This window comes from Dipodomys spectabilis, unplaced genomic scaffold (genome assembly GCF_019054845.1).
Source record: "Dipodomys spectabilis isolate Male_0828 unplaced genomic scaffold, ASM1905484v1 ptg000130l, whole genome shotgun sequence".
Classification (NCBI taxonomy): Eukaryota; Metazoa; Chordata; class Mammalia; order Rodentia; family Heteromyidae; genus Dipodomys; species Dipodomys spectabilis.
Window position 1 is genome coordinate 2562958 of NW_024870807.1, and position 27323 is coordinate 2590280.

The 27323-nt window shown below is 44.1% G+C and overlaps 1 protein-coding gene across 4 annotated transcripts in view; it reads left to right on the forward strand.

Annotated features, from left to right (window-relative positions):
- The window catches only part of Gnao1 (G protein subunit alpha o1), a 156198-nt gene that overhangs the window by 67730 nt on the left and 61145 nt on the right, over positions 1 to 27323 (forward strand). For all 4 annotated transcript variants that reach the window (XR_006148939.1, XM_042689998.1, XM_042689999.1 and 1 more), the window contains exon 3: positions 17185 to 17326. Coding sequence is in view for 3 of the 4 variants with exons in the window: in XM_042689998.1 (XP_042545932.1) it covers positions 17185 to 17326 (142 nt within the window). In the remaining variant the exon portion in view is untranslated. The remainder of the gene's footprint in view (positions 1 to 17184; positions 17327 to 27323) is intronic.

A 27323-nucleotide genomic window follows, 5' to 3' on the forward strand; every position in this document is an offset into this window, starting at 1 on the left:
ATTCTACTCTCTGGAACTCTTGTGAACTGTTTTAATATGCAGACTCCAACTTTGTTCAGCCCAGGAGAATTGTCCTTCTCTTTTTTTTCTTTCTTTCTTTCTTTTTTTCTTTTTTCTTTTTTTTTTTTTTTGCCAGTCCTGGGGCTTGAAGTCAGGGCCTGAACACTCTGTCTAAGCTTCTTTTGCTCAAGGCTAGCACTCTACCACTTAAGCCATAGCGCTTCTTCTGGCTTTTTCTGTTTATGTGGTACTAAGGAATTGAACCCAGGGCTTCATGCATGCTAGGCAAGCACTCTACCACTAAGTGACATTCCCAGCCCCTGTCCTCCTCTTTTTATTTAATTATTGACTCTCCTCTATCCATTTTTCTTGTGAATCTCCTTGTATCTGTCCTCCAGTCTTTTATCTTTTTTTCCCTCTGCATTCTGACTTTATATTTTGCTGAAGACTTGGGGGTAGTTTGTCCATTTGATTTGTCAGGCAGCTAATTCACATCTCAATAGCTAGGCATCCAGGGCAGTTGGGAAAGCATTCAGGGGTGGTTAATATCCTTCCTGATAGCCATAGAGGGTTCTTACTATCATTTGGTTCAAGATGGGACAGACCTATATTTTTCTTATATGTCATCAACTCCCCAAGCCATCTGCCTATATTTGTAATGTGTGTGGTCTACGAATGATATTATGAATATCCAAATGGCCTTTGGCAGAGAAAGCTTCCCCTCGCCTTTTTAGTATGTAGAAATCTTACATGAGTGCCCTGAATTGCTCTTTGGCTCTGTGATTTTCTGTCATTTGTCTCCTGGAGCTGCTGCACAACACTGTCACCCTCACTGTCACTGGGCGTATACACCATTTATTCCGATGAATCTACTGGCATGTTGTGGAATTGCCATCTTCCTCATGGCAACTTGTAGTTGGCTGTGGCATATGGAGTGGCAGCATGTGCAATTGGGGAAGGTAGGGCTTCCTTCCCTCTCTCTCTAGGTTGATGATTTAACATGGTGTTGAGGTAGGTGAGCCACCAGTCTGTTCCTTGCCTCCAAATTCTCCTTCATCCCCAGGAGAAAGAAGTTATAACTCCTTGTTCCCAGATTGCTTGGCTTTCTAGATTCCATAGAGACAAGGGTCAATATAGTTAAGCCAATTTCTGCCTCTCCCCTTTTCTTCCCAACATGTCCCCCACTACTGCATACATACTGGGAGTCCACATGTTTCTTGGTTAATCTCACCTCAGCATCCATGGCTTTATGTGTCGGGGGGGGGGGGGTGGTAATGTTAAGAATTGAACCTAAGGCTTTGTGTATACTAGGCAACTGCTTTACCACTGAGCTATACCTAAGCCCCCATTTATGGCTTTTGATTCTTTCTCAAAAGCTGTTCTCCAAGTAATAGGGTGAGATTTTTCAACAGTTTTTCAGCCTTATTTTCCATTTGTATATCCATCTGCCCAAAGGCTTCTGCCATTCCAGACTCAGGATAAACAGGTTGAGTAGAGATGATAGTGCCTTCCAAGTTACCATGTTTTTAGAATCCCCATCATCGCTCACAATTGCTAATGGTTCCATTAAAACTAAGAAGGCCCTCCTCTCCCTGATCCCATCCTGTCTGGCCTGAACAGGGCCACTAACATCTCCCCCAAGCCCTTACCACTCTTTGTCTGCTTGAGTCAGATTAGACACTGAACTAGATTCTAGAATCATATTTCCCACGTTTTTCAAATTCCAGACGGGGCACTGCTGTGCCCTAATAGGATTTCTGCTGGTACAAGGATAAACATTGAATACTAGAATATGCAAGGTTTTTTTTAATTCTCTTTCAGTCTGATTATGACAGGTAGTCTTGACTTTGGCCTTACTATCAGTATCTATGATACCTCCTAAATTCCTCTAGAGCAAGGAAGAGTCTTACTCAGAGTCTTTAGTAGGCTTTAGTATTTGCTGTGATGTGGCTGATGGGTTGAAGAGGGAAAATCAGTAGTCTGAACAAGGGACTCTTTCTGTACTGCCTCAGACACATCTGAGTAGAGGTATTGAGTTGACAGTCCTAAGTATGAGTCCTACAGCATGCTAGTGTTTAGACTCCTTCTTCATTGCTGACCAGTGTTGAAGATACCTGTCCTGCTTATTGGACCATTTTCCTCCACACTGGCTAACTCAAGAGATTTACTTCCCATCACGATTGTCATTAGTATTCCATGTGTCTGAGCAAGCAGCACTTAAGTACACACATGGCCAGCAGCCAGACTTCCAGCTGTGTAGAGTCTTCTAGTTGGCCATGCATCTACTCAGATCCTTACAGTATAGCATATCCTGCGGCAAGGTTATGAAGATAGAAGAGGCTTCCATAGTAGTTCACACTAAATGTTCCCAATTTGTCGGATCCACCAAATTCCTATTTATATATGGATGACAAAAAGAAACCTAGCAGTAACGTTTAGCACTTATCCTTCTTTAGCCACCAGCGACATGTAGTTAGTGCCATTGATTGGCTCCATGAAGGAGTCATTATGCCACCATGGCCAACAAGCAAGTCGGTCTAGTGAGGCCTGTGGATCACAGGAGAGAGTGTCCTGTCCTGGCCCATAGCCAACCAAACTCAAGTCTGAGTCAGGAAGGGAGGTCAGTGTGTCCAATCTTTCAGAGAAGATAGAAATCAGTATCTTTTATGAAAAGATGTCTGATTTAAGGAAGAAAATTTGAACCTACTGTAGGATAGGACATATCCCCTGGCCCAAATCCAGGCTATAAATGGTCACTATCCTCTGATTTGGCAGTGGGTTCATTTATACCCATACACAGTTTTGCAAAATGGAGCTACTACCAGGGTCATTGGGGTGGAGGCTGTGAGAGAGCTCTGCCGCAGTAGCCAGCTCTGCTACATACTATCTAGCCTGTCACTTAATGTCTCTAAGCTTAAGCTTAAGTTTTATCTGTAAAGTGGAGATAATTGTTACTTACCCTGAGATTTGTTGTGAGGACTAATGGAACTCTACACATATGTGCCTAGCACAAGATTGGAATTTAATCACTAGGAACTGTTAATATTCAGTAATACATGAAAATGCTTAGAAAGCCTAAAAAGGAAATATTTGCCCCTACTATGTGTCATGGTGCCTTAGCCATGTTTCACCTTCCACTTTAGTGAGAGGAGGCAGGCCTGGACCACAGATGACTTCATTCCACTTTCTCATGTTTATTTTGTTCCTGAACATGAGGATAGTGGTAGTATTCCTGAAGTTCTAGGACTTGCTACTCAAGAAGAGTTGATATAGGAACTCTACAGAGCCCTTGTGGGCTAGTGTCAGAAGCAGGCCTAATTGCTTTTCACACAGTGGTCCTGACAGATCCTGACAGACTCTGGCAATCCCGTGTCTATCACTAGCTCCCCCAAGATTGAAGGTATCCAGCAAGCAGAGGGAGATTTCCTTTATCTACTTTGAGGGAGACAGGTAATTGGGGACAAATGTAGCTGTTTGGCAGAGTAGAGCAGGGAGCTCTAGGGTGAAGTTAGACCTGGGAGCTCCACACCTGATGAATGTGATAGTGGACCTTGAAGCTCAGCAAAGGTAGAAAGCCTTTGGACGGAGCTGGCTATGGTAATAATGAGCAGATGTGAGTGTGATGGAGTTGAGGAGTTGCATCAGTCAGCTTCATTCTTCTATGCATTGTTTGTGCCTTCAGCAGTCATGAGTCTAGTGCTGTGCCTGAACAGAGCAGACAGCTCTGGGAGTGTCCATAGAGGAACCAGCTATGAAACTAGAAAGGTGTTTAAAGAGGGAGAAAAGTTTTAAGGCCACTGTGGCAACAGAAATTTTCCCCATCTTTTCCAGTTGATCAGAAAGCTTGAGTCCATAGGGTATCAGTGGAGGGACTATATTATATGCCCTTGAGAACATTCAAACTTGCTAACCATATGGCCCTGGGGAACTTCATGGACTTCTACTAACCTATTTCTTTTGCTTCATGTTGGAAAGAGTATTTGTATAGCTTTTTCCAGGGCCAGTGCTGGGAAGTGTGGTCCAAACACACCTCCCACAGGACTCTGATGGAGGATCATAAACACGAAAGTCTGTGAAACCCTTGACAAGCACCAGCCCTGGAAGGGGTGGACAAGTGCTGGCCACTTCTGTGCTTCTCATGACTCAACTCTTGGCCCAGCACTGCTAAGTAGCATGGAGAAGTAGGCCTGAACAATGGATAGTGGGCACATTTTTCTTCTGCCTCTACTTAAAACCCACATGAGGAAAGTCTGACAGAGTGGACAGGCTGTCAGGATATAACTGAAGAGGCCTGCCCTCTTCGGACTACTTGTCTGTGATCCCCTTTCATGCTCCATTCCAATTCTCAGCCCCTTACTACCAGCTGAAGCCACAGATCCAGAAGCAGGCTACCCCTCAGTGGAGGCTGAGGGAGGGGCCACATGACAGCTCTCCTACCATTGGTACCTGTTGGGACAAGAGACTGACAGCAGAACCATCAACTGAGCCCTGATTTCTGTGGCCAAAATAAGCTGAGCAGCACTCTGCAGAGTCAGCTGCCCCACCCAGGTGTGTTCCTTGAAAGCCAGGGTACACTCTTTGCCTGAGCATTCCCAGGGAGGAGAATAGATGTGGGATCCCACTAAGTGATTTCTGTGGACTTTCTGTGTGGGGCATGACCACACCATGTGGTTATTTATGAGGCATTTCCATCTGCTTGAGAAAGGCTAGAACGGAAAACCCAGGAGACCATGGTGGTGCTATTTAAGTCTACCACACCGAAATGGCATCCTTTCTGGGCTGCATCCTTTCCCTGCCTAGGAAGGAAGGTTGATAGGACTGGATTGTTGTTTCTGTGTGTGACTATGTTTTTTCTTGGCTTAGCAAAACAAGCCCTTACCTGGAAATCACCCTTACTCCCTTTCAAAGGCCTAACAAACAGGCGATGCAGAAGGAGCCAGATGAATGTTGCTCACATTGGTGCAATTAGAGGGTTTCAGGGGCCTTCTGAATTCAGACATGGCCCTCTTTGCCCAGCAAGATTTGGCATGGTAGCTGGACATGAGTTTGGGAAGACACGAGTTACCCTGGAGAAGAATGCATATTCAAACTTACTTTTGGCAGGCTTCTCCACAAGCATTTTCCTCAGAAGGCATGAGAACCGTGATTTCCCCAAGGGGCTGTTTGAGGCAATCTGTACCTTTTACCTTGAACTCTCTTAGCAAAGAGCTGTGAAGGGTGTTTTTTGTTTGCCTCTTTTGAGAACAAACACATCTAAAATGGTCCACCCTAGGGGCAGTGCTTAAGAGGTTTGGTGGTGAATCTCAAAGCTATCCTGTGTCTGCTGAGCAGCAGGAATGGAGAACAGGGGGAGAACAGGGGATTCTTTCATGTCCGTGTCTCTCAGGTTGCTAGTGCTGTTTTGGTGTCCTCCTCTTACAATCACATTGTAAGAAGGAGAAAAACAAGTCCTCATTCAAAATGAAGAGGAGGAAAAATACCAAGAGCCTAGGCATATAGAGAGGAAAGTGGGTCTGTCATCAAGAAAGGAAGAGAGGGAAGTCCCTGAGGTCTTTGGGGAAGGGTAGGATGAAGAGGAACAGAAAGTGCTTTGGGAGTTGCTGATGACTGAAAGTCAGCCTACTACAAAAGGAAGTTTCTTCTGCCTTCTGCTATAAGATAGGGATGGAGCAGGTGCTGCCCTCCAGTGTCAGGTAGGTTAGAACTCTCAGAAGCCATGCTGCTTTTAGATTAGCAAGTCTATTTAGCTAGTCCAGTTTCCAAAGAAACTTTCAGGGCAGCACACCTTCACACCTGCTAACCAAGACTCCAGAAACCAATCCCAAATAACTAAAACTAGGTTGGGCATGCAGCCACATAGCCAAAGGCTATACTAGCTTCAGACATGGCTAGATACAGCTATGTGCTGCACTGAATGACCATGTGTGGGTCAGGGACTGACCCTAGAAGAAATATACTCATTACCTTACTGATGTAACTGTAATCATGCTATGCAGCATGTTTACAAGAAAATAAAATTTTGTCAGATAATGTGATGTTAGGAAAATGAATCCTTAGATAGGTATTTTAATGATTTTTTTTCTTTCATGCATGTGTTTCTAACGCATTTATAACTTTATTTCTTTGTTGCTTTGTATGTCCCTCCCCCACAGTATAACCCCCGCTTTCAATATATTTGATGTCAGTATAACTTATGGAGGAGATGGGGAAAAACAAGTCATTTAAGGATTCAGGTGGACCTGTTGCAACAATGAGAAGTACAAAATGTCATGTCAAAAAGGAGCTTTACAATGTGGGGGGGGGGGGGAGGGGGAGGAAGGATTGGGTGGGGGGGGAGGGGGGGAGGCTGGGAAGGGAGGTGAAGGGTAAACAAAGGAGGAGGCTGCAATGCTTGGTAAGAAATGTATGCATTATCCTGACCATGTAATTGTAACCCCTCTGTACAGTATGTTCACAAATAAAATAAAATTAAAAAAAAGAAAATAAAATTTTGAAAAATGGAAAAATCCCTTAAAATGCAGGGAAAGATGGGTCTGTCCCAAGATGAGACAGAATCTCTAAGAAGAACATAGTCAATTGGCTGTATGTTCTGAACCCAAGAACCCCTTCAATGACCACGATGTCAGGGCTAAGGGCAGAGAAGTGAGAGAGTGAGACTAGTGAGTATCACCAGGATAAGTGCCACAGATCCCAGATCCTTAGCACTGGTGTGTAGGTGTATGAATGGAGGGTAACAGGGAAAGAGCCATGTCCATTCTGACTCACTACCTTCACAGAAATTAGTTATATGCAGAGTTGTCACTTCACAGCTGAAGATGTCCTAGGCCTGTCACATTCAGCATTCAGCCAACATTTACTGATCATTCACTCTCAGGAATGGTGGTCAGTGAGCAAGACGAGATCTCTGTCCTCATGGGGTTCATAGTGATGGGTGGAAAAACATAATGTACAACAAATAGATATGTATCTGGTGAGGAGATATAATGTGAAGGAAAATAAAGAGTATAGATATGAAATAATGGCGGTCCTAAAGAGGTAACCTTTGGGCAGATCCCAGAATGTACAAGGTTCACAGATCTTAGTGTTGGGGCTCCTCCAAGGACATCTTGGTGACCTATCCCTGTCAATCTCCATAAACATGGAACCTTATCAATCTGAGAAGCAAGGCTACTATGGAGAGCTGTTGCAACACAGCCCTAAAGCCAACATCTAACCTGTCTGAGAGGCTAAGTAATGCAAAGAAGAAATGAACCTAGCATCCCAGTGACTTGTCCAAACCTATATCAGCTGGTCAGTGGTCTCCTAAAGGACCAAATTGAGCTGTGAGTTTCCGTGGTAAATGACAATGTTTCCTAAGAAATTGTAACTGGCTAAGGGGCGGGGAAATGGCCAGCAGTGTCCTGACAGGAGGCTAGCAGAGCTACCATCAAGGATTTCATACACCACCAAAGCAGAACCTCAGGCCACAACTGGTAATGCTGGACCTAAAAAGGGCTCTTCTGCCTACTTCCTCTGGGTTGCACTCTTAATCAATGGCCAATCTGCTACTAAGCCCAAGCAGGATGTCTGTAATACAAGGCAGGGCCCCACCCAACAGAGGAAAAGGAGTAGACCTCTGCAAGTTAGTGCCTAGCATCACCAGCCTAGAAGAGCTGGATGGGCACATCCCACACCTGCCCAGTACCACATAAAAGGGCAGGGTCTATGTTGTTTTCCGGATGAGAGCAGCAGAGGTCTGCACTAGCACACAAGTCCCAGCCTCGTCCTGACTCTCTGGTGACAATTGGCAGCTGACGTCTTTGCTTCTGGCCAGAGTTGGCCCTTATTAAAAATGGCATCTTTATTATAGATTTCTGCAAGTCACTGTCAACAGAACATGTCCCTTGTTTTGTGCCAGTCATTCCTCTGGGAGATTGATTTGATGCTGTTATTTTAGACTCCCTTAGGCTATATTTTTCTGTATTATTCTAATATTAGAATGTCAGGCTTACAATACAGCCTGATTACTAAGGTATCTTTTTGAATTTTTAGTAATTTTTCTCATGTCATATAACTTTACCCACAATTAAGCAGCTAGGTTTCTTCCCCACATCCAAGACAGTCTCACTAATGTAGCACAATGGCTTGGAACTTGCCACATAGCACAGGCTGGCCTCAAACTCTCAATAATCCCACTGTAGCCTCCTGAGTGTTTGGATTACAAGTGTGCACCACCACTCTTGGATTAGCTGGATTTTAAACCGGGTCAGTCTTCTCAGATTGCTGAGAGTCCCATTTGTACTCACAAGCTTCACACAGCTCAGCCTGAGAACCAGGGGGTCCCTCCCCTCCCCCCCCCCCCGCCCCGGTCCTCCACTGTGCCCCAGGGGAGTTCTTTATTTGGTATCTATTCACTTAACCCAGAGTGCCAGCTTCACTGGGGCAGGGATGTTTCTGTTGGCTCACTCCTGAATCCTCAGTGTCTGACAGGGTGTCTGGCACAAAGTAGGTACTCCAATAATAGATGAAAAAATTCTTTGCAGTGAATTAATGAAGTTGCTTACAGAATGTCACCCAAGAAGTCACCAGATTGTAGGAAGCTGGAAATTTTAAGACAAAGGGAGAGAACCTTTCTGTTTTGCAGTTGGCCCATGTGTTTCTCACCTGGGATTTCCTGTCACTTCCTCTGCGCCAGGAGAGTAGCAAAGGACATCAGAGGCCTGTGGCACAATGGAAAAACTTCTATGGATTCTTTTTTTGTTCCTGTTAACCATGTTCCTATGGGCAAGTCTCTTCTAAGTCAGTTTGCCTAGTGGAAAACAACTATTTCTATTTAGGCTCCATACAGCACCATTGCTCTGGCCACAGTGGAGGACATCATGGCAGGAACTCTTTTGTCAGTTAGGGCCAGTGTGCTAGTTCAGCAAGTCACGAGAGGCTCTGTACCCTTGATGTGGCACTCCTGGGATGGTGACATCAAATTGCACGGTTATAAGATGGCTGCCAAGGATCCAGTAGTTAGCTCCTTAGGTAAGGGGCAGAGAATGGCCAAGTGGGAATGATAGTGAAGGTTGGGGGTGAGAGGGAATGTGGAAAGAAAAACTATCCAAAGACCTTTTATTTTATTTTTTTAATTTTATTGTCAAGGTGATGTACAGAGAGTTAAAGTTACAGTAAGTAGTGGGTACATATCTTTTTTTTTTGGTCGGTCATGGGGCTTGAACTCTGGGATTGGGTGCTGTCCCTGAGCTCTTCAGCTCAAGGTGAGTGCTCTACCACTTGAGCCACAGTGCCACTTCCGGGTTTCTGGTGGTTTATTGGACATAAGAGTCTCATGGACTTTACTGCCTGGGCTGGCTTTGAACTGTGATCCTCAGATCTCAGCCTCCTGAGTAGCTAGGATTACGGGCGTGAGCCACTGTGCCTGACTTGGGTACATTTCTTGTCTAACTTATTATCCCTCCCACCTTTTTCTCCCACTTCCTCCGCCCTTCCTCCCCAGCCCCAAGGCCTTTTTATAGGACCAGGAAAGAATTTTTTTTCACCAGAGGCAGCTCTGCCTACTTGTTCACTTCAGTACTACTGGCTTGAACTAGATCACAAGGCCACTCTCAGCTTCAAGGCAGGCAGAGAAGGAGCTCTGTGTGGGAGCAGGCAATGGCTAATATGCCCTTCAGTTGCCTTGGCAGATGCTACTTTACATTGTGATTCTCATGTTCTCAACACTGGTCCTATCTCACCATAAACCAAGAGTCTCCAGGAGACAGGGAGCCACTCATGAGTCAGCAGTGGGGGACACCTTGGAGCAGGCTGAGCTCACATGTGGTGTGAGGAGATTCTCAACTAATAATGCGTTACTCTTTCACTCCCAACTTTTCTCCAGGTCAGAATTGTCCCCTGTTTAACACCTTCATGGCCTATTTTCCCTTGAAAATGGTTTGTTATTCTCTCCAATAACAAATGCACCTTAGCACCCTGCAACTTGTATACACATCTGTCTCATTTGAGGAGGGGAAGGGGAATAACAAAATGCTGAAACAAGGACACAGGATGATCCATCGCAACAATGATACTCACAAGACCGTATGTTGAAAATAAACTTTACAACTTCACAGGTGTGGGGGGGTTGGTGGGGAGGGATAGTAGGAGAAAAACAAAAGAGGGGGTAACAATGCTTGACAAGAAATGTACTCATTACCTTACTCATATAACTGTAACCATTCTGTACAGCATCTTTACAATAAAATAAAATTTTTAAAAAAGGAAACAAGATAATGTAAAGAAGAAAGTAACAAATAACTGAATGCCACTACCCAAAAGTCATGATATTATATTCTATTGTGGGTTGTCTCTTCCTCCTTCTCCCTCCCATCAGCCTATATCCCCACTCCGCCCTACAGATATACACATAATTTTATGAACATGGCTGCACAGGATGTATGACACTGCACCTCGCTTTTTCATTTACCTTCATGTCCAGACCCATTTCCCAGTGGGATCTGTGCTCACATGTGATATCTCACTGGTCAGTGTTGATCTGTGCTCTATGGTGCCAAGGCTGCTTTGCACTGCTCATTGGATCTTTCTATTGACTGGCCATTATCATCAGTAGCCACAAAAACACAGCTCAAATCCCTGGCCCTAACCCAGGTAGTCATCATGAGACTCTCCATCTATGTTCAGACTACTTTAAAACATCAGAGTCAGGAAATCCAGCTCCTCAGCCAGCAAACACTGTTTACTTGCTAAGCGAGCAGACCCTTCTCTAGTCCAGAGTATGCCCCTCTGACAACTAGCTCCCTGTCTCTGATGAAGCTTGGTGACATCTCTTCCTGAGAGGTGGAAGTTCTCCAACACTTCCAGCTGTCACACCCTAGAATTAGGGTCCTCTTCCCACAGAGGACAGACATAGGGTACCCCATCTGTCCAGCTGCATTTTCTCTCTCACCCACTTATCAAATATACCAGTAATAATTATAGCTGGCCCTGGGCACTGTTGGGCACATTCATTCATTGTTCTGGTTCTGACCAGGACCCAGTGGGGATAGCTGCTATTTTCACGCCCATCTTCAAGGGACAAGTGGGAAAACAGAAGCATTGATCAGTCAGGAAAATGGCCCCATCACTCAGCTAGTGCCTAACTCCAGCCCCACCTGAAATTTAGACCATGAAAAGATTGTGGTGGAGGGCAGAGGCCATCCCATTGTGGGGGAAAGGACGCTTAACCAAACCTGGCAATGGGAACAATCATGTCCTTGCAGCTTGGGTCTGCATGTTCATGGACCTCTAGGAGTTGGAAGAAGACCAAATGTGTTAGTGTATTTGTCATAATTTCCGAGGGGCCTGTGATTCAGAGGAGAATGGGTGTTAGGCCAGATGGTAATCCAAGGTCCCTTCCCACTCCCAAGACTGGTTCTATGACTACATAAGGCCAATGTACATGGAGAGCCTTCCTGCAGCTGAGAGCAATCCTGTGCTATGAGAAAGGTCAAATCCAGGCCTTTCCTAGGGTCCCCAAGTAGCAAAGAGAGGAATGGAGTGAGGGAAGGGTGAGATCCTCCCAGACTGGGGCCAGAAAGCTGGCCCCAATTCTAGCAGGCATAGCTGCCACCATCCATCTCTCCCCATTTCCACTTGAGCTCTTGTTTCTCAGCAGCATTTCCAGGTTTCCTGAGTCTAGATGGCAACTTGGGTCCAAAGTCAAATTTCAGGGCTGCAGAGTCTGCTCTTTCTAATCTGCCTGTGCTTCTCTAGCCTACTGGCCTTAAATACCTGTCAGAGTCCTGAGTTCTGGAAACACCAATAAGAACTGGTTCTCTTGGTGTTTAGGAATCTAGTGGTTGCTACCCCAGTACACACACACACACACACACACACATACACACACACACACACACACACACCTCTGACACACACACACACACACACACACACACCTCTGATTCCATTAATAAGCTCCTTAGAGAAGGGGCAGGCCTTGTACATTTTTGTACTCCTGGCTAGGGTAGTATTGTTCTACTTCACCAAGCATTGTCCAGAACCCACTATGCCAGGGATTGTAAGAGGGAAAGCCGAGACTGAAGAGATGTCATGCCAAGAGCTAACAGATGGGTAGTAAAGACAAAGAATAAATTTACTAGGAAATGATCTCTGATTATTGTTATCAAGACACAAAACATTTAATCATGACCATTTGTCATGAGTGACAAAAACCTAAATCATATTAGGTTATGCAAAAATAAAAGGGAGATACTGGAACCTATAGTACTCAAAGTGTAGTGATGGCTATAGCTTCAAGCATGGTGGTATCTGGGTGATATCCAGCTCCCATGTCTCTGGGCCTTGATTCTGTGTTCTGTCACTTAGCAGTTCTCTCTGGGCTACTACAGTGTGAGAAGCCATTGTTTTGAGCTCCACTCTTGACCTTGCCACCTCCAGGTGTCAGAACTGGGCCAACCCATGCAACTGAATTCCCCTGGGTTTCACCTCTAACCCCAACCCTGAAGCCTCCTTTCCTTGCCCAATCCTCTAGACTTCAGAAAGATGCTATAGCATATAGTATCTTCTCAAGCTGTATGTGCAGTCTCAGGAACCTCTGAGGCCTGAATGCAGAAGACCAGGTAGAGAGAAGCAGCCCTGCCTTTCAACATTTGCCCACAAGTCACAAGCAGGCCTCACATGCTGCTCTACCAGTTATCAACTGTGTGACCCCTCTCAGCCTCACCTTCCTCATCTGTAAAGAAGATATGATCATTTTGTCATTTTTATTCCCTAGTATTGCTTTGGAAATTAGATGACATGTAACAGGTATAGCATGTAAAACATTTAGCACAGAGTAACGCCTCAGCAAATGTCTGCTTTTGTACCGGAAATGGAGGAAATTCTATTTGGAGGACTTTGACTTTAGAACGCGAGTGTTATTCCTAATAGCTTCCTCTGGTTATACCCTCACTATATACAGCTTACAACCTGCAGATGAGGAAACCAATACCTGAGAGGTTGAGTCACATACACAGCTCATAAGTGACAGATCCACCATTGACCCTGGCCTGGACATTGCCTAAACCTCAACCACTGCTCTTTTTGCCTCTCTAGAATCATGATGGAAAAAACGTATCTGCGGAGGGAGACTGGGGAAAGGAAGAGAGAAATGAAACAAATGCCATGGGAGGTCTTATGTCTTATACTATAAAGTACATTGTCTTTGCTTTGTGGGATTACCAATGGTATTTTTCCTTGTGTTGAGTATTTCTTACTTTGTAATGTGATGCAAGGATATAAAATTCTACCTTGAGACAGAAGACTGAATTTGAAGCTAATATAATCAGTCTGAGTAAGTTATAGAACTAATAATCATGATTTGGAGAAGCCCCCCTCACACTCCCATGCATCATTGTTACAAATCTTAAATAATGTGTAGAATGTCAAAGCTTGTTTCTTTTGGGTCACTCTATATACCAGCTGACACCTACCAGGGGATATTCTGCCTAGACCAGAGCATAGATGGAAGTATGATAGAAATGGACCATGAACTTGGATACCTGGGTTCTGATCCTGACTCAGGGATTTCTTCTCTGCTGAAAGACATTGAGAAAATTACTGAATCCCTTAGCCTGTTAACTTTTCTGCCAAATAGGCATTGGAAAAAAATTCCCCCACCCTTCCTACCTCCACTAATTGGTACAGAAAATGGTAGTCCTGACCCCAAGTAGAAGGTAATCCCACAAGCAACCTAGAGTTGAAAGAGCATTCTCAGAAGGGTAGCAGGACCCCAGTGTCCAAAACAAAGTCCTGGGAATTTCCCTGACTTCTCAGGAAGCATATCACACTATCTTCACCGCTGAGGAAAATCTGCGTATGGCGTCCTGAGGACAGTTGCTTTGCTTTCATTACTATTGTTTTTGCTTTGGAGTTCACATCACGTGTCTTGGCTTACCACACATTGCTTCTAAGTCGCATACTAATTCTTTTTCATATATGAGTCTTTCTGTTATATGCTTCCCTGCTATCCTTTGTGCTGTTCTTCTCTAAGTCTTAAAAATGACATGAACATTATACACGATCAGCCTCTCTTCTTTCTTTTTGTTTTTGTTTTGTTTTGTTCTTTGTTCAGTTGTGGGGCTTGAACTCAGGGCTTGGGCACTGTCCATGACTCTTTCACTCAAGGCTAGTGCTCTACCACTTTGAACCATGGCACAACTTCTAGTTTTCTGGTGGTTAATTAGAGATAAGAGTCTCATGGACATTCCTGGGTTAGCTTCAAACTGTGATCATCAGATTTCAGCCTCTTAAGTAGCTAAGATTACAGATGTGAGCCACTGGCTCCTGGCTTTTTCCTTTCTTTATCTCCATTTGACAGTTTTTTTACTGGTATGCCTTCAGGTTCACCCATTTTATGTGTGATGGGCTGATAATCCCAGCCAATGAATTTTCTACTTCAGCTCTTATATTCTTATATTCTTGTCTTTTGAAATCTTCCATTTCTCTCTTATTTACATTAATAGCTTCTTTTCATTTCTTAGAAAATGTGTAAAATATTTGTACATCCTTTTTTGTTAATTCTGTCATCTCTGTCACTTCTATTAATTAGTTATTCTCCTAGTTATTGTATATACTTTCCTGCTCCTATGCATATCCAGGGATCTTTTTATTGGAAGATGGTATTATGAATATCATATCATTGACTGGCTGGATTTCATTCTCCTCTGGACATTGCTTGTGAGCCACTTGACTGTTCCCCACCAGCCTTGCTTTTTTAGCATTGTCAGAGTTGGCTTCAGGAAGCTTTTTGGGCTACTTCAGTTCAGCACTGCTCCTGTTGAATCTCTGCTGGAGGCCTCAGAATCCCCTGTGGGCACTCTAGCTGAGGAGAACTTGCACATCTCCCAGCCTTGGTGGAATCCTGGAAAGAAGTAGTCTGAAAACCCACTGGAGCTCCTTTCTTTATGGGTAGGTTGTATACCCAATTTGTGGGGTCTACTCTGTCCAGTCAAAACCCCATAGGTGTCCCATGAAGATGCTTAGAGCTCTTTCTCTCCAGTTTTTTCTCTATTCCAGCAACCTCAGCCCTCTGAGCACTTAACTCTGTTTCTGCAGCTCAGTGCACAGTGCTGCTTTGCTGGGGCTTCTCTCTGCCTGCACTGTGGTCTAGTCAGCACCAAAATGGTCACCTCCTCCCAGGACCATAGCTCTGTACTGACTATTATCCAGCATCTGGAAAAGTTCGTTTCCTGTACTCTATCCAGATTTCTGGCCTTATGTAATGGGAGCTAGTAATTCCCTGTGAGACCTCTCTGGTGTAATGTGCTGTGAGTTGGACTGGCTATGGACTCCTTCAAGAGACTTCTGTAAAAAGAGACCTAGGGCTAATCAGATGTCAACAAAAAGTCTTTAGGGTCATTTGGAGCTATTCTTAGAGAAACTCAAAGTAAAGACCCATGAGCCAAGCATCAAGTCCAATTTTGCAACTGATTTATTAATGCCCATCAACTGATAACTGGATAAATAAAAAGTGACATATTTGAACAAAAATATTATCAGTGATAAAAAGGAGCAAGCCACTAAAACATTCCACAACATGGACAGATCTTGAAAACAATATGTTAAGTTAAAGAAACAGTCAGAAACACATATATGATAGGACAAATAAATAGGAACAATGTAGATTGGTAGTTCCTTAGGGCTAGAGTGCAGGGTTAGGTGATTGCTCATAGGTACAGAATTCCATTTTGGGGGAAGAGGGACAACTCTGTTCTAAAATAAGATTGTAATGACTTTTTAATGCACTAAGAACAGCCAGTTGAATGGTTTAAGTGGGTGGATTGTATGGTATATTAATTGTATTGATGAAACTGTGTTTTAAAAAGATTACTGGTGGTGTTCTCCTGCACTAAGGATAATGAAGGAGTGAATGAGACTGTGGTGAGCCACACAGGGGCTCAGCCAGTACATTGATATGTACACATTATGTGTGACATTGAAACTTGTTTTGAATAGTATGACCAAAGAACAGTTCACACAGTTTATTGAAGGACAAATAGTGTCTTAAAACTCATTAAAACTCTTTTAAAAAACTAGTTATAGGATACACCTAAAACTCTTAAAACATTTATCTTTCTCCTTTACTTAATTATAACAGGATTCTTACAATGTTTGGACATGATTTCCCCTTTCTAATTTCAGTAAGCATTAAGTGGCCACCACGGATATGGCCTCTGATATGCGATGTCTCCTCTGTGGGCTTTGTGTAACTCTTGCGATCCAGCTGAACAATGGGCTCGTTGATGAATCTCAGCTGAGGACAGAAAAGTAGGGAAAGACCTTCTGCTGATGGCTGATTTTTCAATTGTTGATGACTGTGGTTGCTCATTTAAAGTGAGTTGTCCTACCTTTATTAAAGCACGGTGAGCAGGCAGGAGATGTGGCTTTATAATAAAGCTCTTGCCTCACATGCACAAGGACCTGGGTTCAATCCTCAGTACTAAAAAGAAAAGGCACTAAAAGTTGTCGGTCAACAAGAAGTGTAAGCTGGGCATTAGTGGCTTATACCTGTAATCCTAACTAGTCGGGAGGCTGAGATCTAAGGATCACAGTTAGAAGCCAGCCAGCAGAAAAGTCTGTGAGACTCTTATCTCCAATATACCATTCAGAAAACATCAGAAATGGCACTGCAGCTCAAGTGGTAGAGCTAGCCTTGAGCACAAAGAGGCTCTCAAGGATAGCACTCAGGCCCTGAGTTCAAGTCCTAGGATGAGGGGTGGGGAGGGAGGGAGAAATATATTACTCATTTGCAAATTTCTTACCAGAATGTTCATAAATATGCCACTGAGGTTATGTGCCTCAGTTTATATACTGAGCATTGCTTAAAATACCAAGGACCAAAATGTACTGATCATTTTCATTTTTGCCCATCTTATCCTAAGTGCTTTCAAGTTAACCAGACCCTCATCTCTTTCACTTTGTATAGAGAATCTGAAAAGAGTACTCTTGATTTTCTTCCAATATTTTGCTTTTCAGATGACTTTTCCAGTAATTGGAGTACTTTTTTACCTTTAGATTTTACGGCATACTGAAGCACCCCAGTAATCATCAGTCCTACAGAACCTAGCTAAACTAGGAGGTGGCCCGGGCTTCCCATGCCTGGGACTCTTGTGTAGAATGAAAACAAGTCACTCATCATGTGTGGTATGTGTGGTTTTTCTCCAGGATCATCCATGAAGATGGCTTCTCTGGAGAAGACGTGAAGCAGTACAAGCCTGTTGTCTACAGCAACACCATCCAGTCTCTGGCAGCCATTGTCCGGGCTATGGACACTTTGGGCGTGGAATATGGTGACAAGGAGAGAAAGGTAGGTTTGGAGATGTCCTAAATTGAGGCTTTGGCAACATAATATAAGTACTTGCTCTTGGGCAATTAACCTGGAAAGAAAAAATATTTATTAAACAAAATCCACCTTGCTGCCACCATCTCCCTTCGTATAGCTTGCCTTGTTGATGTGTGAGGGCAACCATTTTTGAATTGGCTCCCTCTTTGTCCTTTACACCAAGGAACTTGCTTTTTGCCTTCTCCCCGGTAAGTGTGAGGGCCTCCTTCCAGCAGGAAGTCAATGTCCTAGAACCAGGGAGCTTTTCATTTGGGTTTCCAGACATTTGGTTAATACAACAAGTGTATAAAAGCCTCTTATTTTCAGCGTTCACATTCACTGTAGGGCTGAAGACTAGTGAAGGGGTGGGGACCAGAGGGAGAAAAGAAAACAGTCTCTGAGAGTTCTATCCAGAGGAACACTTTGGCCCCTGTTGCATGAAATAGAGAATCTAATAGTTTTCCACAGACCTAGAGGCTGGGAACGGGAGCAGCTGGAGGCCTCTGAGTACTGGTCCTTCTTTGGAACCTTAATGATTTGAATGTGTATGATCCTGATTGTGTTAAAAATGTATCCCCCTCACAGGTGAAAGCCATCCTAGCCTTGTTAGATTTAATCAATTATCTGTAACAAATAGCGTTAGATGTAAAATCTGAGATTTTATATGCAAAATCCTAATTCCGGGGGGCAGAGTTATCCTAGTTTAGGCATTGGCTCCTCTGGTTCTTGGGAAATTGGGTGGCTGACAGTGTGTCCACACACAGCTTAGTGTGGGGGAGTTGTGCTACTCCCTGGAAGCAGGTCAGGAATCTGGTGGTATGGTAGAAAAACTTCTCCGCTAGCAGATCAGCTTTGGTTTTGGTCATAGAACCAGAGCATGTGAAAAGAGGAAAGGGACACAAGGGTGACGGGAGAGAGGGATGGGATACCAATGATTGTTCTTTCATGTTGTTTCCATTAAGCACACACTGTAAACTTCCATGTGCCAGTACTTGGGTGGGGATACAGGAGTAGGTACAGCAGGAATGGTGCCTGGGAAAACCAGACTCTCCAATGGTGGGAATGAGCCCAGGCAAGCTCAGGGCCTTACCCATCTCACACTGATAGCAACTGTGCTTGCTGCCAGCCGCTGTGCTGAGCCCTTTACTTACTGAGCACCAAGCCCAGAATGTGCTCTCCCAGTACTTAGAGAAAAAGGAAAATCCCAGGAATTTCATCCCTAATTTAGCAAGTGGATGTCGACTGTGCAGTACTGTATTTGTGTGTGTGTGTGTGTGTGTGTGTGTGTGTGTGTGTTTGAAGCCCTGTGCACACACAGAGCATGTATATTGAGGCCTTTGAGAAGCTGGTCATCATGTGCCTGTGGGGCTCACAGACTGTATGGGCAAAGCCTTTCCACGGGTGGTCAAGGAAAGCTGAGGGGGAGAGGCAGGAACAATCCTTTTGAAATCTTAGTGCAGTTTGACAGGTGCAGGTGTTAATGAAGAAACATGCTTGGTCAAACCAGCCCCCCAAACAGACAGGGGCCGGTAATGATTGGCAGAGGAGATGCGGGGGGAGGAGTTTGGTGCCGGATGGGATCAGAGTGTAAGATGTGGGTAAGAAGGAGGAAAAGAAATGAGGAAGGCCACATTTGATGGGCCCCAGATGGTATGTCCAAGAGTTTGAGTTTCACCCTGCTCACAGTAAGGAGCCATTGATAGATTTTGAGCTTGAAGAAGTGAGATGAAAGTAAGAATTTACTCCATTCTTGGGTGGCATGGGCAGAACATACCATCTGGGGTGAGGCCAAAGGTGAGAAGGGAGGTCCAAAAGCTGCACAGTAGACAATGTGTGAGGAGTATGGGCCTAGACTGGAGGTCAGCGAGGAAAGACAACAGAGGAAAGTGTGCTGGTAAATTAATGAGGCTGGTGATTCATGGCTAGTAGGCAAAAGGATAAGGACCAAGAAACCAAGGCACTAGCATTATCAGCCTGGAGGAATGCATAGTGAAGAAGCCTCAGGCAGTGAAACGTAGGACTCTGGACCTTCTCTACCTCAGCTGAAGGCTTGTCCTGTCTTGCCTCCTCTCCTCCTTGTCCCATCATCCCCTACCTTCAGCTTCCTCCTTCTTCTTCTCTAACTAAAAGGGACCACCTCTCTGCCTCTCCTTCTATTTCTTCCTTACACTTGGTTCTCTTGGCTCCCATTTTTGTCCTTGGGCCTCACTCTTTTGCCCTCACTCCTTCTCTCCTTGGGGCTCCCTCCCAGGTCATCATTACAAAAATTATCTTAACCCTTCTAGCCCAGATTTCCACTCCCTCCATGCTGAGCTTAGCCTGGGACTGCTCCTGCTTCATGAGAGCAGAGGGACTGTTCTGGGGACTGGCCTGAGCTCAGACATTGAGAAAGAGGTGACTGAATAATTACAGGGTTAGAAGGTTCAGTGTGGTCAATGGGAAGAGGAGAAAGGAAACTCTTCCAATGATACCATGTGAATAAATTCAAGGACACATACAGACACATACAATTAGATATAAAGCATGTGTATCTTTACATATCTAAAATACCTTATCACCTAACACATACGTTAGTAATAATAATACTAACTAGTGTTGGGGCTCAGAAAAAAATAACTATGGTATCTCCACATGCTAAATACATTGAATTGAAGGACATTGGAAGAACCTCAGAAACAAAGTCTCCTGATTTTCTTCTACTCTCCTGGTCTTCTATCCTTCATTCCCTGGTGATCATAGAAACCAGAATACTACTTCCCTAAAGCAGATTATATAGAAGAGAAATGTAACCCTTAAGTTGTATTTCAGTGTAATCGCTAGCCATAAAGAAATTCTATCTTTTCTAATAGTGAGTAGATAACAAGACTTCCATTTCAGAAGGGGAAAAAAAAATATCTAAAGAGATAGGCCCCACTGGCTTTCCTCCTCAGTTTATTTTTGTCCAGTCACATTTCTGCATAGCTGTTCATTCTTCTTTGTATCTAGGCATAAAGATAGACATTTTCTATAGAACTCTGGTTCTGCATTTCAGAAGGCTTCTTCATTATCCAAAACTTTAATTAAATAAACCTACTGTGAGCTGGGTGCTGGTACCTCATGCCTGTAATCCTGTCTACCCAGGAGGCTGAGGTAAAAGGATTACGGTTCAAAGCCAGCCTGCCCAGAAAATTTTGTGAAACTCTTATCTCCAATAAACCATCTGAAAACTGGAAGTGGTGTTGTAGCTCAAGTGATAGAGCACTAGCCTTGAGCTGAAGAGCTCAGGGACAGCGCCCAGGCCCAGAGTTCAAGCCCCATGACCGACCAATAGAAAAAAATAAATTCATAAATAAATCTACTGTGTTCTCTCCTGTTAATCTTTTTTTCCCCTATGGGAGTGTTGGCTTCAACCTTTAAAGATGGATAAGGAGAAATATCAGAACTTTCTGCCCTCCAGAAGAAGCAAAGTAATGACTTCAACTTACATGCAGCTTTATTCAGATGAAAAAACTATGGCTTTCTTTCTCTTATCCCTTCTAAAAAAATAAATAAATCTACATGCCTAGTCTTCAAACTTAATTATAAAATCCTTGAAAATAGGTTATACATCTAACACAATGCCTGACATCAAAAGTACTAGGAAATGGGTTCAAATCCCAGCTCTGCTGCCAGCAGCTGTGTGGCCCTGAGTAAACTATTTGACCACTCCAAGCCTTACATTTTTGCCTGAAATAAAATGATTGTAACACTAATACCATCCATATGCAACCTTTCTATTAATAAATCAGACAGTCCATGTGACATGCATAGGACAATTCTAAGTCTTACTGTTGTTCCTTTCATTATTTAACTATTATTATTGATTTATTATCCATTCAGCAGTCTAGTAAGAATAGGCATAGTATTATCTACATTTTTCCAATTAGAGATAGAGATACAGGCATTGAATTGGCTGCCCAAGACCATTGGCCTAAGCAAAACCAGGAATCAGTGCTGGCTTGAATCACTACCTAGTGCTCTTCTGCTCACCAGGGGCTCTATTAAAATTGTCCTCCCCTCTACCCAGAGATAAGTACAGATGTTTGGGGAGCAGATTTAAATTTCACAACTAGTTTCCAGAATGTCATTAGATCTCCTCTGGTGAAAGAAATCTTTTTTCTTTTTCTTTTTCTTTTCTTTTTTTCTTTTTTTTTTTTTTTTTTGTTGTTGGTGGTGGTCATGGGACTTTATCTCTGGGCTTGGGCGCTGTCCCTCAGCTCTTCAGCTCAAGGCAAGCACTCTACTGCTTGAGCCACAGCATCACTTCTGGTTTTCTGGTGGTTTATTGGAGATAAGAGTCTCACGGACTTTCCTGCCCGGGCTGGCTTTGAACCGAGATCCTCAGATATCAGCCTCCTGAGTAGCTAGGATTACAAGCGTGAGCCACCAGTGCACAACTGTGAAAGAAATCTTGACATTTAAGTAGCACAGAAAAACTCTGAACACTGTCTTTTCCTAATGGTAATGTTTTTGGTACTATCTCCACAGCCCAGTACAGATCCCTTCACAGTTTGCATAAATTCTAAAGAGGACAAGAACAAGGATGCTATCTTGGCCCAGCTCTGTCTGAGTTCCCTGGAGCCTGGGGATAGTTCAGGGAGGGTTGTCAGACCAAATGGGGATGGGAAGGAGACCAATGAAGTCCTCTACACCCATAGCCCAAACCTGAGACCAAGAAGAGGCATAAACAACCTGTAACAGACGGGGCACTGAGGCTTTCCACACATGGAAGTCCATGACCTAACTCTGCCTTAACCTTTTTGCCTACCCAGATTCAAACCCATCTCATTGTGGGGCTCCATTCTGTACATGGCTCATCTGGCCCAAACAAAAGAGCCTTATACAAGGGCAGACCCAGGATCAGAATGTGAGGTTCCCTGGTCACTGTTAACTCTGTTCCATCAGCAGGCTGTTTCCACTCACACAATCAGCCAACTTAAAGCCTCAGGATTGTTGTTTTGTTTGTTGTTTATTTGTTTCATTCTGTCTGTCAATCAGTTTTTCCACAAAACTTATTGAGCACATCCTTCCTGGAGACCAGTGGATAGGTGGAAGGAATGGATACAAAGGTTCAAGGGACTCCCAATTGTGGGCAGATATACACCTCAGATGAGAAGGTGAGCACCTGATTTCTGAGGCTTCTGCTCAACAGCTCAACAGTCCAGCTTCCAGGACTGGGTGCAGCCAAGTCTGTCTACACCTGGGCTCTGTGGCTAGGTCAGGCCCAGGCTCCTGGTTTAGGGGAAGCATCTGTTGTGTAGGTCCTGCCGACCTGGCTGTTGTACCCTTGCCTGAGGTGATAGCACCAATAGTTCTGATCTTCCTCAAAAAGAAAGAACCAATTCCAAGGTACAGAAGTTTTTGAGATGGGAAGAGGAGACCAAAGTCTCAGATTTGGGAGATGTCTCTCAGCATCTCTCCTTAGAGTTTTAAGAATTTGGGGTCTCTTCATCTGAAATTGCCTGCTCCCTCCTCTGAACGTGTGTCATACTCAGGCTACATACCTGCTTCCCCCAGTACTATCCTGTGAGTCTGGGAGAGCAGGACAGTCCTGTTCATCTTCGAGTCCCTACATCATTCTGCTTCATGCCTAGCCAGAGTCGTCATCATAATGCTGGCCACTGGTGAGTCCAAGAGTGATCCCACTCATCCAGCAGCTTTGTGCCCCTTCCAGTTCAAGTGCTGGGCCACGTACCAGAAGTATGCCTGAGAACAGGACAGAAGGTCCTTACCCTGAAACAGACACATCCATGGAGAGAGGAATGACAGGAGGTACAGAATATATTCCTCTTCATGCCTTCTTGAACCTCTCACCTATCAGGGTGGCCTCCTATGTCCATTGATCCACTTTTCCACCCCTGCATTTATGCAGTGGAAAGAGGGCAGAAGACAGGATCATGTATGTTCATGAAAATGCAGCACAGTGGGACACTGTGGGGCTTAGACTGTGGGGCGTGGCTGCCCCGGTGAAGTCCAAATCTTTTACTTCCTGATGGGAAACAACAGGACAAGGTTTATATGCCTTGCCATCCTCAGGCAGTTGGATGATGATGATATGAAGATGTGGACTGCAACGATAATGATGATGGCAATAATAGTGACCTACCTCTTGGAGGTATCTGTGGATAAAATGATTCAGTGGTGTAAGCTGTTAGAATAGGGTTCAAGCACATAATATATATTAAGAGAAATCAGTATTAGCCTCATGTCCCTCAAAGCAAAGGGACACCTATCCTGATTTTAAAAGGTTAATTAGGATGTAATGCTAAGGCACATTGTGGAAGAGAGCAGTGTGATCTAAGCAGTGTGCAGAAGATTGAGAGCAAATGGTGGGGAAATGGTGTTTTTGCTTGGGTTCAGGCCTTTTGTCTATTACATCCTAGACAAGTGATTCCATCTTCGTGTGAAAAAGTCACCCAGCCAGTAATGGATTAAATTATGATGATGGCCATTGTTTACTCAGTAGGGTCTGGCACTTGTAGAACTACTTCCAAAGCCATGCAACATGCCTGTAAGACAGGACCCCTGCAGGAAGGACGCCGTGCTGGCATTCTGCACCCTTGTGGTTCCAAGGTAGCAAGCATCACATCCTCACAGAGGAATCCACAGATAGAAGGAAGTGGGGTAACCCTAAACTTCTCACTCCACATGGAGATGTGGCTTCTTTGGCCACTCTAGGAGAACACACAGACAAGAGAGAGGGGTTTGGGAGTAACTCTAGTCTTCACCTGCCTCATTCCCTGTAGACTGACAGAAATTTAGGAATGTGGAGCCAGTGAGCCCTGTCAAAAGGACCAATTCTTTTATTTTATTCTATTGTAAAGATGCTGTACAGGGGCTAGGAAGGTGGCTCCATGGTAGAATGCTTGCCTTGCATGCATGAGGTCCTGAGTTCAATTCCTCAGCACCACATAAGCAGAAAAAAAACCAGAAGTGGCACTGTGGCTCAAGAGGTAGAGCGCTAGCCTTGAGCTGAAGAGCTGAGGAACAGCGCCCAGGCCCAGAGTTCAGGCCCACGACCGGACCCAAAAAAAAAAGATGCTGTACAGAGGGTTGGTTATAGTTACATGAGTAAGGCAATGAGTACATTTCTTGTCGAGCATTTTTACCCCTTCCCTTATTGTTCTCCCACTATCCCTTCCCTCCTCTACTTCCCTCACTCTTCCCCCAACCCACCTGAAGTTGTAAAGTTCATTTCCAATATACTGTCATGTGGGTATCATTGTTGAATGGGTCATCCTGTGTCCTTGTTTCAGCGTTTTGTTATTCCCTTCCCCTCCCCAAATTAGAAAATGTATGTACAAAATGCAGGGTACCAAAATCAAGTACAGTGACAACAACGGATATACCATAGCGGGAAGAACATACAAAGGAAACAAAAAAACACAGAGTACATTAAAAACAACACAACGAAGAATGAACCCCAAGATATGGACACAAGAGGACAAATTCTTAAGTGGATGGCAGAAGTGGGTTCTGCATTCTCCTCTATTCATATCTTCATTCCCCCACATAGGCTTGAAACCTAGAGTATTGTCTCAGAGGCATCAGAGACAAGGAAACAGCCTAGCAGCAGGTGAATCCTGGTAGTACAATGCTCATGTCAAGAGTGGCTGGGCAAGAGTGTCCCCAGATGAGGCTGAGGCAAGCAAAAGTCAAATGCTGCCCATTTGACACCCTCTCCTCACACCCCTCTGTCACTGTGGAGGCCCCAGCCAGCCCTGGCCTCTGCCTGGCCTTGCCTGCCTTCACTGCCAAGCCACAGAGTAGAGTGGGGTGTTCACAGCTGGGCCACCATCAATTTCTACATGTTCATTGCCAGCAGAAAGGGATATGGAATTGTAACAAGAAGGAAAAGTAAAAGGAATCATTAACGAAAAGTTCCCCAAACAATAAATGAAAACCACAGGCAGTGATGCCTTGTACTTGTTCTCTTGTCTCCTCCTTCTCTCCCTCTATTCCTCCCCCTCTCTCTCTACTCCTCCCTCTCTCTCTCTTTCTCTCTTCTCTATTTCTCTCTGTTTCTAGCTTTTACTCTTCCCCCTGCCTCTCCCAAAGCCCTAATTACTCTACAGTGATTGTAGAAAAAAATATTTACAACTATGCAGATAAACCAGAGAGAGCCCCATTGCCAGCCCTTCCCTGAGTGTCTGGCATCCCTTCCCACCCGCATGGCTACCTGGCTGTCCCACAGAAAGACCTGGCCTTGTCTTGAGACACAGAACATTGTAGGCATATTCTTTGGGATCACATTTGTTTTAAGGTGTCAAATTAGTTGCCACAGAGACCTCACTGCCTCAGAAGACATAGAGAACAGCTGAGAAATGCCTGCCTGGCCAGTGCCGTGTTTTGGAGTCCCTGAAAGATAGGGAAATGAAATCCCCCAAAACAAAATCACAAAATTGTGACATATTTTAAATGTATGCTTAGCAAAAAAAAAAAAAAAGCATTTTGAATCCACTGAAATGGAATGGTATGTAAGTATTGTTCCCTAAAAAGTAATTCTAGGATTTACAAAAATATTACTTCACAATGTGGTGCTGGCCATGAGGTCCTGTAAAGGGACACTGGTTAAAAATTAAAGCTTGTGGTGACATGGTTGCCTTTCACCCTAGATGATATTATTTAGTCTAGACTCCACATTGAACCTAGAGCTCCCTTCCTGACCTCTAGGGAGGAGCCTGGAGGACCAGCAGAGTAGATTTTAACTTACCCAGGGTTCCAGGGACTGAGGAAGTTTGAGGTTTGATGAGACAGCAGCACTATGAGGGTGAGGCTCTGAGTCACAGGCTGGTAGGAATGGCCAAAGTGATCACAGCTCAGAGGCAGAGGCCCCCTGGTGCTGAAAGAGGATTACAGTACCTCCCATGCAGAGTGGGAGTATGCTCATCATCTTTTTAGTACTATCATGAAATTCCTGTGGTAATTACTTTTAAGAGAAAGGATAATTTTGACTCACAGGTTTGGAGGTTCTAATCTAAGGTTTATTTGGTAGTCTCATAGCTCTGGGCTTCTGGTGAATGTGTCAGGTTAATAATTGGGGGTAATACAAGGGCAAACCCATTTATCTCAGGAACCAAGGAGCAAAAAAGGAAGAGGAAAAGACTGGAGCCCCACTGTCCCCTTTAAGGGTATACCCTTGAGATAAGGACTTCCACAAGGCTCCACCTCCTAACAGTGCTGCCTTGGGGATAGAGCCTTTAGCATATGGATCTTGAGGTCCATGGCACTGTGACTTCCGTAGGAAGACAGATACAGTGTCCAGCCAACCTCCATCACACACAGCTGTCCACACATTCACCTGTGCTTGTTTTACACAGCTCCCCCTTCCCCTTTATCTGACAGGAAGCCAGCAGCAATCTGACACTCCCAGACTCCTCTGGGTAGGTTCTGACACTCTTGGTTGCAAGCAATAGAAGAGACAACCAAACTGGCACAAGAGGTTTTTCTTTGTTTTGTTTTGGCTTTAATGTACTATGTGAAGTTATTTTTTTTTCCATTTTTTCCCTTTGGTTTATCCCCTGTTGCCATTGCATTTGATTTTGGTACCCTGTGTGTTGTACATACATTTATCTGACTTGGGAAAGGGAAGGGGAACAACAAAATGGTGAGACAAAGGGCAAAGGGTGAACCAATGCAACAGTGATACTCACAAGACACTATGTTGGAAATTAACTTTTCAACTTGGGAGGGAGTTGCGGATAGAAAAAGTCGGAGAAAAACAAAGGAGAGGGTAACAATCAATGTTCAACAAGGAATGTACTCATTACCTTACGTATGTAACTGAAACCCTCTGCACGTCACCTTTACAATGAAATTAAATTTAAAAAATAAGTCAAAAGCAGTCAACTGGGGGTGGAGATGTAACTTAGGACTTGTCTAACTTGTATAAGGCTTTGGGTTTAAACGGCAGCACTGAAAACACAAAAGAATTATAACAAAAATAAATAAAAGTCTGGTGCCC